At 44.0% G+C, this 13,406-nt stretch overlaps 1 protein-coding gene across 1 annotated transcript in view; it reads right to left on the bottom strand.

Moving 5' to 3' along the window:
• The window catches only part of Napepld (N-acyl phosphatidylethanolamine phospholipase D), a 42,817-nt gene extending 29,417 nt beyond the window's left edge, over window positions 1-13,400 (bottom strand). Inside the window, exons 1-2 of the mRNA XM_004639264.3 lie at window positions 13,036-13,400; window positions 1,148-1,457 (exon numbers count right to left, since the gene is read on the bottom strand). Coding sequence (XP_004639321.3) covers window positions 1,148-1,457; window positions 13,036-13,052 — 327 coding nt within the window. The 5' untranslated portion in view covers window positions 13,053-13,400. The remainder of the gene's footprint in view (window positions 1-1,147; window positions 1,458-13,035) is intronic.
• Between the last annotated feature and the right edge of the window lie 6 nt (window positions 13,401-13,406).

The following is a 13,406-nucleotide window of genomic DNA, read 5'->3' as shown; positions in this document are numbered from 1 at the left end:
CAAGTAGGTGCTTTAGACCACTGAGCCATCTCTCCAGCCCCTACATAAATTATTTTAATCTAATAAAATAAATATGTTATTGCATTATTTTCAATTGGTATAATATTAATATCTATGGGCAGTAATTATTCAAATTCAAACAACTAACTAGATTCAGTCCATTTATAGACTGTTTATTCATTTTATTAGGAAAAGAACAGACTCGAGTCACTTCACCACCAATGGCAGGGGCCCCCCACAGGACAGTCACGCTTGTTTCCTGGTGGTACAGGCCGGCAGCAATGTGTTAGTGTTAGTACTATGAACCTTCCTAGCATCAAAGGGTTTGAATACCATAAACTTCCAAGAAAAATGAGCCCACTCACAAGCGAGGGGAGCTAATGCTAACACCCAGGAACGCCGCACCCACGGTGCCTCTTCCCCTCTTCGCCCTAACCCTCCACTCACAAAGCTGGCAGGGCAGAGAGGCCAAGGAGGCTGGTGTTAGCTCAAGGGAACTGAGACAGGAGAAGAGGATGCTATGCACATGCCCGACCTTGCCCAAGCCTATCTCGTCAATAACTCCAAATGTTAGTAACCCTTCATCCTAAATAGAGCTACAGTGCTCAAAGGCCAGTAATGCAGTCAAGTTTTCAAGGTCTAGAAAAATATGAAGATTTCCTTTAGAGCTTTGGCAACTTGAACCAAAGATTAAAAGCTGCACCTATGCCAGGCTGTACCCTTCACAATCTATATTCCAAGTATGTATCAGGTGGCTACTTTCTGGAACGTGCAGGCACTTTGTCACTTTCATGACTCTGGTCATGCCATCATCTACTGGAAAACTGTCAAAATACTTAATCCAATGCAAATGTCACCTCTTTGGAGAAGCGCTATTCAACGCTACCAGTCAGAATCAATACTTCCTCGCCTGTACCACAAAAACTGTTCCAACCTCTGCTTCCAGCACATCAGAGGTTATCGTTCAGACGCGTCTGTGCTGCTGCAACAGGAACCTGAGGGCTTGGGGGCGACTATGCACTGTATGTCCCTAAAACTACGCAATGCCTCATTGAACAAAGCGCTCCGGTAACCAGCTTGAGTGTTGCGATGCAACTCACAGCAGAGCCCTGGCTTGCACACAACTCCCACACGGGACACGCATTACCTCTTTGCAACTTGGAACACTGCTGTGATTCTTCTCCGTGAGCAGCCACCTTAGAAGGTTGGAGATGGAGGGATTCCTCCACGTAGGCCATGGGTTCACAAACCGCCCGTCCTTCCCCTTCTTTGATTTAGTTACATCTTCCTCTAGTCTGTAATCCAGCTTGAAGCTTTTCTTGGACAGCTTAGAAGAATCACTTTCTCCAGAGTCTCGTGCTGAATTCTGTCGTTCCTGCACTGCTTCAGAAGGATACTGGTCACCTGTCATCAGGGACTCGTTACTTTCATTTTCATCCATTTCCTTTGGTAAAGAACTAAAAACAAGGACAGGGTGAGTTTAACATAAAAGCATTCAAACATACTATGTAATATTTCTTGCCCAATAAGAATTTCCCCTGGGGTCGGGGAGATGACTCAGTGGAATATGCGCTTCCCTGGCAAGCTCAAGGTCCTGAGTTCAATCCCTGATGCCACCAAAAAAAAAAAAAAAAAAAGAATTTCCCCTAACTTAAAAAAATACTGTCGCTATTAATTCATATTTTCTTCCCATAAAATAAACTTTTAGAGTCTACATACTGTTTCCTAATTAGAAAAGATGTCTCTCTTACCTATTAGCATACCAGCCAAACCTTCCAACACTCCTCTCTCTGCTGTAATTAAAAAACCATGTATCTCCCTAACTAGCATTTAAACACCAGAAATTCTGTATGTCAATGACATTCCATAGAATAAATTAAAAGACCTCTGTGAATCTATAATATTTTTATTCCTTTTTAAGGTATTGCTATTAACAATACATGGTAAGGATTCCTTTGGCTTCCTCAGCACACTGCAATAATTCAAATGGCTTACAGATAACCCTACTGGGCCTTCATTTTTACAACACAGATAATCTGCTACCAATGCCCCTGGAAAGTTCAAGGAGTTCAAATTCTAAAAATAGCCGGGGAGATGCTCAGTAGAATAAGCGCTTACCTGGGAAGCGCTAGGGCCTGAGTTCAATCCCCAGTTCCGCAAAAAGAAAAAAAAAAATTCTAAAAATGGAGATAACACATTAACTGAAAACATTTCAATAATATGCAAGTGATTCACAATACAATCCAAAATCAATTCTGATGTGGAATTGTCAAGTCAGGACAGTGTGTATAGTGGCTATGTGACTTTGGACAAGTTTCCTACTTTCTGTGCCTTGTTTTCCTCATCAATAAAATGAAGAAAAAGCCAGGTGGGTGGCGCGCACACACACGCCTGTAGTCCCAGCATCTGAGAAACTGAGGCAGGAGGATCACAGTCCAAGCCCAGCCTAGGAAACTTAGGAAGACTTTTACTCAAAATAAAAAATAAAAAAGGGTGAGTTCAGTGCAAAGCCCTCCTCCCACGCAAACTACCTGCCCCCAGTTATTAAGAAAAATAAAACAACCCAAAGAATTAAAGCACTGGGAAACACAGCTACGTGCACGCCCATGCACAGAATAACCTCACCATCGATATCAGCTGTACCCACTGCCCGTCACTCCTCCTACTTCTACCCCCCCCCCATTGCACAGTGTAAGGCATTGAAACCCGCGATTGTGAAACTGCTCGTTAGAACTGTCCACTGTTAGAGCCTGTCTGGCCTGAGCAGGGGCTTGGTGCCATCCCCCGCAGCGGAGAGCTTGGGACTGTACTCCCATCCTTGAGGGCCCCAGCAACATTCACGGAAATAAACACGGAACTTGTAGCCCAGTGCTTTGCCATCGTCGGACAGCACCAATGGCAACTCCTATTCCTCGGCTCCAATTTATAGCTGCTCCCTTCTATTTTTTGTCCTGTCTTCAGTGTCGTCTACCCTAAATAATCCGTTTAATGCTCCTCAGCGTCCCCTGCTGCCCCTGGTGTAGCCAGTCCTCACGAGCTCAGTGTAACCAGTCCCGCTCTCCAACGCCCTCTGGAGCCTGCTCGCTTCCCATGCCTGGCGATGCATCAGACTACTGGAGCTCATCCCCAAGCCCTGTGCTGACTCCAGCTTGTAGTCAGCCTCCAAGCAAAGTGCTCCTTTTCCCTGTCTCCCTTATCCTGCTTAACACCATGAACCCAAAGTGTGTTAATATATGTGGTAAAATAATGATATACATGTCTACGCCTGTGAATATATGTGCACACATCCACATGCATGCCCACATGTACCAAACACACATCTCATAAGCTGTCATCACAACAGGTGGCATGAGGTCACCTTTCTCACCTCTGTACACATCTTGTGGGGATGTAATTTAACCTCTCTAACCCTGTTTCTCACTTTAAAACTGGTTAGTGGGTGGTCCCTGTCTCTGCCTCCGTCAGCCCCAAAGGTGGTTACAACCCACAGAAGGGTCCTGTGCTGGATGGCGTGAGGAATGGAGCCACAGGCAGCTCACAGGGGTGGAGGAGGAGAAGCTGCATGCACGCAGGCCAAGCACTGTTTCTACAGTGTCCCTGAATCCCAGGAAGCCTCCACAGGCAGGCCAGTGTGTTCCCCGTGGAGGTGGGGGATTAGGAAGGCCAAGTGAGCTGCTCAGCTCCCTCTTGGTGCTGGCTGCTTCCCCGGGAGGCGCCGCTGTGACAAGGAGGGTTGTGGCCCCTCATTTCCAGGTGTGAGTTCTCCATACTACACAATGCCTGCTCTAGGCTTTAGGGAAAAGCTTCAGTTCCGTGTATGTGCTCCTCCTGGACTCTGTTCTTTCCTTTTGTCTCCTGGGCGTAATTTCTATTTAACCTCCATTGTAGCTGTGAAAATAGTATTTTGGCTTTCTGTTAGTATACTTATTAACAGGGTTAGAAAGTATGTTAGGCATTCACAATGCATTTAAACCCACGAAATAGAAAGCAAATATTTGTTCAATAGACTAGGAAAAAAATTTAAATTCATGGCAAATAAATTCATACTCTTAATACAGTATTTATCATGTTTGTAGGTCTGCAGTCCTATATAGTTCACAACAGAGGCCACACCCCTGCCCTTCTTATTTTAAGACAGGGTTTCATCTCAGTATGTTGGCCATCCTGGGCTTGAACTTGCACACCTCCTGCCTCATCCTCCTGAGCAGCTAGGAATGCAGGTGTACACCTCCACTCTCGCTTCAGTCCCCATGTTGTAACCAAATCACTCAAAGTGGAGAGCACCCTCACCAAGATGATGAGGCAATGACAGTAAGAAGAGGGGGAAAGACAGAATACATGAGAGTGAATAATGCCATTAATCAGTAGGTGTGCTTGCATTTAGATGGTGATAAATTGTGGGATGGAGAATAAAGTAGGAGGAGTCAGAAATGGCCACACCCACAGTAAAGGTGGATGTCTGCCCAGTGAGTTTGCAGGTGGGTTTGACATCATGAGAAAGCAGAAGCCAAGAGGATGCAACACACTGACACCCCACAGAAATGGATGCACCCCCCCACATCTAGGCTGCCATGAGTGGTGAGTGACGATGAGAACCAGAAGGGCCTGGACAGTAAAGGAGTGCAAAGTGAGGCCAGTGATCTCTTTTCCCCCTGACAATAAGGACTGTGAAACTGTCCTCCCCATGCTACCTCCACGTTCTTACCTCCCACCCAACTTGGGCTTCAAGGCTCTCTGTCCTGAATACCTTCCCACTTCCCCTGCATGAACACACAAAGCTGTCCTCAGGAGTGGTGTTGTCACAGGCAACTCTGGTATGAACAACTACAACAAGGGCAGCCTTCCTGGGTCCCTTCTGCTTTAAGGCAAGGGTCCAGAAGATGGCTCAGAAGAGCAGGGTCCCCATACTCTGCTGCTCCAGGCTCTCAGCCTTAACCTGTTCTCCTAGATGCAACACCCTCTGACCTTACAACCACTGAACGCTATCACAGGCCTTTGCCTCTTATTTTCTAACATCTGTGAGATGGGAAGAGGGGTCTGTGAAAATGGACTGACTCATGAAAGATGTCAAGTGGCATAAAATGATGCTATTGCAAAGCACCATTTCACAGGAGGCACAGAAGCATGTAACCTGACCACCAAATCCAGACAAGTTCCTCCAGAGGAAAATTAATGGAAGGCCACTGGGTGACATGCTCAGTGACAAACTCTGACATGGGGTGTTTCAGCAAGCTCCTGGGGCTTGGTCCACGAAGACACACAGCACCTGCCTGGGGCCGTTCCCCAGGAGAGCTCCCAGCAACGCCAGCCTGTGGGTCCCTCCATGAGAGGACCCAGTGGCAATCACACAAGGGGTACCTATACACAGCAAAACTAAGGTGACGAAGGACCGAAGTAGCTCACTGCCTTTGAGCTTTTCAGATTCAGTCTGTAACACAAAGGACAACATAAATTCCATCTAGTAATTATCAAGCACATTTTCTGCATTTCTCTGAAGATTAACTGCCTACTTAACAGCAGAAAGACTGAACCCTTAGACCTCTAACCAAAGAGAGGTCTGAGCCGTGACATTTGGTGTACACAAGTCAGCCAAGTACAAATATTTTATTTCAATAACAGCACACATGGGCAAAATGCTTTCCAACACCCAGAGTTCTCTATTTCAAAAGCAAATGATTCCTACTTTCTTTTTTTTCTTTTTTGACATTTAAGATTTGCCAAGTCCTTAGAATTAAAAGCATTGCTTTATCACTTAAAAAGTTGAAGGAAAAATACTGCAACAGTGCAACACCCAAGTATCTCTGGGATTGCAGCACAGCCATAAATTATGAAATAACAAATCAGTATTCCCAGAACAGACATTTAATAAATATTAATTAAGTGACTTGCCACTACAATGTACATGCTGACAAATCTGGAAAGTATCCAGACTGTATTTTTGGCTATCTCTCACTGAATAACCTTAAATACACAAATTTACATCTGTTTCCCTATCTTTACTGAAGAGAAGGCACTTTGGGATGGCTGGGGGTTGCTTATTTTTTTCTTGCAGCAGGCAGACTGGCCTGGACCCCTGGGCATGAGCAATCCTCCCACCTCAGCCTCCCAAAACTGAACATTGAAAGGGTGAATGTTACCAAGAAAGCACTGCATTGTTCTCCGCCAAATTCCCTTTTTAACTCACTTTTTAACTCCTCTAGCTTCTTAGGAAAATGAAGCTAAAGGAAAACAATACAAATAGAAAGCTTATGATCCCAGGAAACCAAAATTATGATGCCTTTTCTTGGAAGGGGGATACTAAGGACTAAACCCAGGACCTAAGGTAAGATGTAAACCCAATCCTTTTTAATTTTGTATTTTGAAACAGGGTCTCACTGGGCCACTAAATTGTTCAGGCTGTGGTTTAATTTGCCAATTCTCCTGCTTCAGCCTCCCAGAGCACTAGGACTACAGGCATGCAAATGAGAACTTCTAAAAACAAAGTATACTGATATACAGTTCTTCAAATGGTGCACAAATGCCATGCGCTATCTGTACTGTGATTTATGTGCAGTAAAGATATCTGATAAAAGTGACCTTTGGATCCAATTGAGTTGTTTTCCGGGTGAAGCAGTCTACAATATCAGAGTTGTAAAAGCCTACACTGTGGAAATTTCCATTTCTTTCTTAATAATTTTATGCAACAGAACACTACAAAAAGCACATTTTTTTATCATTTATAAAATCACAAAATTTTCTTCTGTTAAAAAACTTTCAATTTGTCTCATAAAGTGCTTATCTGATTATACACAAAATATCATTCAAAGGATCTACCAAGGAGGCTAACTAACCCAAAGCACAGAAGACTAAAGAGTTTTGAAAGGACTGAATGCAAAACACAATTAGATTCTTTGGGATACAAATTTGAGAACATGTTTTCATTCAAAAAGTAGTCAAAGATAACAAATATTCAAAAGCTATGCAAGTTCTTAGCTATTAAATAAAATTTACTTAATGGACATTTCACAGGCAAATAACAGATTTTAAATCACCAAATTCCATAAACTTCCTCTATAGTGAGTTTTTCTATGCACAAATAAGTAAAGCTTTACGCAGAATTAGAAACCAAGGTAAACAACTGGCTTAAGACCGAAGCTCAGCTGGGCATGGTAGCATATAGCTACAATCCCAGCACTGGGAAGGCTGAGGCAAAAGTATCATCATGAGTTCAAGGCCAACCCGGGCTACCGTGAGATTTTTTTTACTATATTTTAGGGACGGGTCTACAGGGTATTCAGTGTCTCACTACTAGATCAGACTCATAGTGATTCTCCTGTTCATAGCCTCTGAAGTGCTGGAATTACAGGTGCATGCCACCACACCCAGTCTTACATAGAGATCTTATGAAAAATAAAAAAGATGTTATTTTTAAAATTCCATTAATAATATACAACCTGAATGGAAACTTTGGAAAATGTGTATAAAATGTTTATTGGAATAACACTGTTATCGCCTCTTAATACCTTAAAAATAACAACACAAACTACAGATTTATTTCTGGCATAATCAATTATATCAAAATGCTATGTATGTACACTTTATGTAATTGAAAAGGTTTGAGGGAAAGAAGTGTGACTCAGCTGCTGCCTGTGAAACTTGAAAACAAAAGTTAATATAGTAGATCTTAAATGTAGATTTCAATAGGATGTGGGCATTTTCCTCCCTGTTGTGGGGGGGGGAGAGAGAGAGAGCCAGAGAGAGCGCGCCAGAGAGACAGAGACAGAGAGACAGACAGACAACACAAAGCGAAGCTTCAGTGTAGCGCAACCCATGAAGAGCAATCAGAAATGACTGTCTTCTTAGCTCCTGGACAGAGAGGACAGAGAAAAAGAAAAACCACCTCTCACCCAGCCTTCAGCTCTGGTTCCATTTCTAATTTTGCTACATTCTACAGCCTTTCACAAGTCACTCCACATGGTAGACTCACTTGCATTTATCTGTAGAACTTGGGGACCGGGCCAAACCTCTCAAGCTCCTTCTGCCTCTAAAATGTGAACAACCTTTGGCCACACCAAGCACAGGTTCAGGTCCCCTCAAACTGGGTCTTAGCCCAGCAACCCCTCAGTGGCTCAAGTCCTGCAGCACTCCCTGGGCAGAACTGGTTGGGGGAAGTTTCATGTTAAAACAAGAAAGTTATCTACACAAGACAGTGTAATTCCACAGGTTCATCAGCAAGACTAGGAAGATATTCAGGGCATGAAATAGTTCATGACAAAGGTGATGCGAACAGCCACTGCACATCCAGTGCTGTAAAAGTTCCAACATAATTTAGGGAGACTCTCCTTAAAGTACCATAAAGTCATGTTCAACGACACAGCTTGCTTGCCTACTTGGTATGAGGACACCATGACCTCCAGGATTCAAAACCTATCTGGAGAAGTCATAAGCAACTCTATAGCTTCAGGTTTCCTACTGTGTTTGTAAGCATCAGCTCTGAGTGATGAAGGCGGTATTTAGTTGCCAGAAAACAGCCTTTCCAAACCCACAGCCCCAATTCCTAGAACAGGAAGGAATCCTCTTCCTTGAGTACAGAGCGGTCACTCTATCAGTGACTGTCTTACAATCCCAAGGGTCAGTGACACTTGACTCACAACCTGCTCAATGGAGCCAACGAGTTAAAGGGCCCTGAGATCAACAGAAGTTGAGACAGAAAGCAAGAAAGGTACTAGAGAGCTCAGAGAGCCCGCTGCACTTCTGAAAGAACTGGCAGAAGGGCAGTCTCCTTTTCCTGCCTTGCATGTCACCCCTGGGCTATCCTTTGTGAGAAAGTGGTAAATGACAAAATCAAGCAAATAGCAACAACAACAACAAAAAACAACAGTAGAGGCTTCTATGAGAAAGCAAGGCCTGGGGCTCCTGGGTCGACCTCCTCCACCACCCCCTGCGCCATCAGGCAGTAAGGGTCAGCGAGGGGCTAGAAGGCCAGGAGGTCTTCATCCTAGAGGTTCAACAGAGCCTGAGATCCAAAGGGACTCCGAGGGTGGAGTTCAAGTCAGTGCTCTCTGTTGGAGATAATCCAAAAATATGTAGCAAATTAGAAAAGCATATTAAAAATGAACACAATTAAAACGTATTTGACTTGGTTATCAGAGAAAATCACTATCAGAGAAAACCACATTCCAAGAAAAGAGCACAAAGGATTAAACATTTTAGAATAGGCATTCCTCAACTTTGCCCATTGTCTTCCTAAGCCCTAGTTTCAAAATTTTAGCTCAGTGCCTGGTGTTTTATCAACTCTAAGCACTTTAATAAAGGTTACTGCACTACATACATACCCTATTTTAAAATTTTTACGCTAAGGATATGAGTGGCTAAAGACAACGGCATAAATAAACTGAAATGGAATGGGATATGTTTTTATTCTTATATGTGAATAAGAGAAAGCCTAGGCTTGCTGAAATTCACATAAATCTTAAAGACAAATATCAAAGGCCAATTCTTCCACTGAATTCCTACTCAACCGCATAGCTCCTTGAGGCCTCCTGCAGCTGCTCCTGGATTCCAGGGATCTCACTAATTCTGACAGTCTCCACGTGCTAAAGGTAATAGTCTTCTCTTCCTACCCCCTTCATCCGCCTCATGGCCCCAAGACCAAAGCTGCCAACTCACCACACTAACGCTGCCTACAGGTACCCAGCACTTTCCCCAGGGCTGCAGCCCACGAAGATTCTTCTGCTCAGAGAAAAAATGTCCCCATAGTAACAGATGAAAAGGTAAACTAGGCCAGTTCCAGAAAAACCCTGAGTAACTCAACTGCCCCTGAGGCATTTGAGTGTCCTGCAGTCCAAGCCAAGCCACTCTCCCAATCTCAGACTTCCTCCTCCTCCCTCTGCAGTCAGACAGGGTGTCAGAAAAGATCTGATCTCCATCCAGTACGAGACTGATCATCTTCCCTAGAATATTCCTCATCCGGCTGAGTACAAAGCCTTATTAGCCCGATGATTGTCCAGGCTGGCTGCATCAGAACTGCCTGTGGAGTTTTAAAAACTATCCCTGAGCTCACAGCTGGGGAGAGGGAGGGCTGGGCTATCCCACAACTAGTTTTTAAAAGCTCTGTAGGGTGAACCTAATGCGCAGGCAGGAATGACAGTGACTGCGGCACTCCGTCATCAGCACAGCTGTGGAACAAGCACGTATTTAGGAAGGGCCAAAGGGACTTTCTGGGAGCTAGATTTAGGCTAGCCTGGCAGCTGCCTACCATAAAGCTACGCTTGCTGCCTGTCCCACCTACACACCCATCTGGAGAGGTGACGGGCATTTCCTGACACTGCTGCACAGTACTAGGACCAGGAAGGTCAGCTTGCTAGATACAGACGATGGCAGGTCACAGAGAAGTTTCACCTGAGTCACAAATTCAATTATGTGTTCCCAAGCAAAACGGAAATACAATCAGAATACTATACACATACCATCAGTAATGATTCGACTCCTGTACAGAGACAAATACTCTGCAAGTATTTGTAGAATGAACAAATGAAGAACAGGAGTTTAAATCCCTAAGTGCTCTTCATGGAAGTATAGTTCATTTAAAAAAAAAATTACTTGCTGGGAACGAAGTAGGAGAGGCAAAAGTAACTAAAGGCCACAGAGACCCAAGTCAACAAAAGCCTTCCCCACTAACTCTACTAATTAGTAAAACACTTTATGGGAAGAGCTGTGCAGCTCAAATGAATTCTACCAGTGGTAAAGCACAGTGATAAAGATGAGAAGATGCCTGCCTCAAATACCAACTTTCTCGTCAAAAGCAGAACCCCTGGTCTACCTAGGGAATACACAAGCAGGAAGTGTTAGGTCCGCAGAGACACCTCTGGCTAGGGAGACCCATGCAATTTCTCCTATGGAAGAAGGATAAAAATACAGAAAACAACTTCTGAAGCACTACTGTTGTCCTCCAACTGTCCTCCCAAAAGCATCTGACATGTAAAGCATGGAAGAACGTGACCAGTTCAAGGAGTGCTACCACAGTGGCAAAGGCTGCTGTTTTTCTACCCCCAGAACTTGCTATACACAATCACACGGAGCTATAGAGGCTCCCATTGTTCAACCAGTATGTTATTGTCTCCCAACCTGGGAAGGTCCCCAAATTAGAGAAACACACAAAAAATCTGCTGCCCACAAGAGGAATGATAGATTGTTCTAGGTAGCAGGCAGAGTTGTTTTTCAGTACAGCTTTTGAATTACCCTGACCTGTCCACACACTCACCCTGGGCCTCCAACACCAATGGGTAGTGGCGATTCACACGCTACTATATGGCATTCGGGATGTAATCTACAAACGTGTCACCAACCCAGCCCACTCCACCCCCGGCCCACTGTACCTTTCCTTGTCTAACAAGAGCTGAGGCTGCCAGAACCTTGTCCAAATCACTAGTATATACTGGGCTTTCAAATTCCTGTTTTTCTCATCCATATGATGGAATTCATATTCACACATATATTACATCTACAAATTCAAATAAAAATATATTTTTTAAAAAAACAACTGCTTTTTAAATGATAAAGTTATAGTACATTATTCAACCAGCTGGGTTGGCAGAAAACTATCTATGACATAAAACCACTATCCAAGGACATACATAATGTGTCAAGAAAATCTGTTAAAAAAATACACAGGAAATGACTATGAAATTCAAGACAAGTAAAGCAAAGCACTACAAATGATAGGTATAATTCTTCAGTATTGTAGGAACTAAAATAAAATATGACTTGAACCTTACAGAAAATCACGAGTGATTTTTTAATGCCAGTTTTATGCATACTTTCGCGAGCCTTCAATATAAACGTGTTCTTTAATGATTAATTACGTGCACAGTTCACTCTACTACGACCTCAGTGACAACACTTTTTACCTGTATATATTTCAATCCAAAATGCCCTGATCAACATGGCCCTCCAGACACCCACATTCTAGTCACAGAGTAGAAAGCAATGGAAAAACCCACTACATTCACAGCTGTCTACCACTACAGAGACAAAGCAAAATGAAACAAAATTAAAAGCAAATACCACTTTTCCAAATACAAACTAGTTCGTAAAAATCTGAAGTTCAGCGTTCCAGCTCACAATGAGCCACCATCATAGCCCTGTCAAGCAAACACAGAAGGATGACATCCAATTACATCTAAGCAAAATCCTGCTATGGGCTATTTATGTTAAAATGTACTTCATATAGGTAGACGTGAACTAACTTTAAAAATTCAATTTGGCAGCACACTATTTGTGCACTGAAATCTGTGGCTGTAGTGAAAATACTGGCAGGAGAGTGTTTTTGCCTCCTGGAGACTTACCATGATTCTTGCCGCAAGAAACCCTGCACAATGTTTACAAAACAAAACTTTGCAAATCAAAGTTATATTTTCAGTTGAGACATGTTTTTACCTCTCTCTCTCAAAATCTTTTTTAGAATAAGTACATCTGCCCTACATTCCTTCTTTAGCAAGCCTAGTATTTTCTTGCAGCAAACCACACAGCATATAGATAATCTTTTTTTTTTAAGATGATGTAAGTTCTTTCTAAACAATGCAGTATCAATGGAACTGTTGATTTCATCTGTTAACAAAGATGGAAATTATTTCTCAGGTTGCTGAAGAAGTGTATCTCAAAGTGATTTTTCTGACTAAATGAAACACAAAAATCAAATAGCAAACATTTCATGCTAAACCAAAGCGAACTGGCACGTCAGGACACGTCTACAGAACAGAATGATCTCAAGTAAAAGCAAAGCAAGGGGTAATTGAATTGTTTAAAGGTGTTCAGTTTTCTCCCTCCCTGAATAGTTTCCAGATTGTAGTGAAGTGTGATTTTCCTGATCTTGACGTCTAAGGAGGGGCCTATCCAGCAAAAAAAGAGTTCTATGTTATATATTAATATCATACATCATATATAGGACTATCTGAATTCCTGTTCTGCAAAGTCCTCAGTAATGCCCAATTTAAACAGAAAACTCGAGCTAACACCGCCTCCCACCACGCTGCAGCTGGGGCACTAGCGAGGAACCTGTTGGGACGGGTCATTCTGGGGATAGCAGCTACCAGCGATGCAGAAATAAGTTGCCCCGAAGTTGCGGGCCCTCCCGGGTACGTACGACCAAGGGGCGGTCCGCCCACTCGTGCTCCCGGCGCGAAGGCGCGGCGCTGCGGAGGATGCGCAGGCCGGCGCGGTGCGCGGGGTCCTCGCCCCCGGGGGCGGCTCCTCGCCGGCGGGGGACCAAAGCCGCCCGGCTCCGCTCCCGCGCGCAGAAGGCAGACTTGCCGCTCGTGAGGCAGGAAACACAAAGTCCGGCCGCTCCGGAGCGCTCAGGCTCGCAGCATCTCGGCGAGGACCTGGGCCTGGGGACCGCGGCTGCCCTCGCGGGCGGCGGGAGCTCC

The sequence above is a fragment of the Octodon degus genome, unplaced genomic scaffold (genome assembly GCF_000260255.1).
Source record: "Octodon degus isolate 3935 unplaced genomic scaffold, OctDeg1.0 scaffold00108, whole genome shotgun sequence".
Classification (NCBI taxonomy): domain Eukaryota; kingdom Metazoa; phylum Chordata; class Mammalia; order Rodentia; family Octodontidae; genus Octodon; species Octodon degus.
This window is presented reverse-complemented; position numbering and strand designations above follow the sequence as displayed.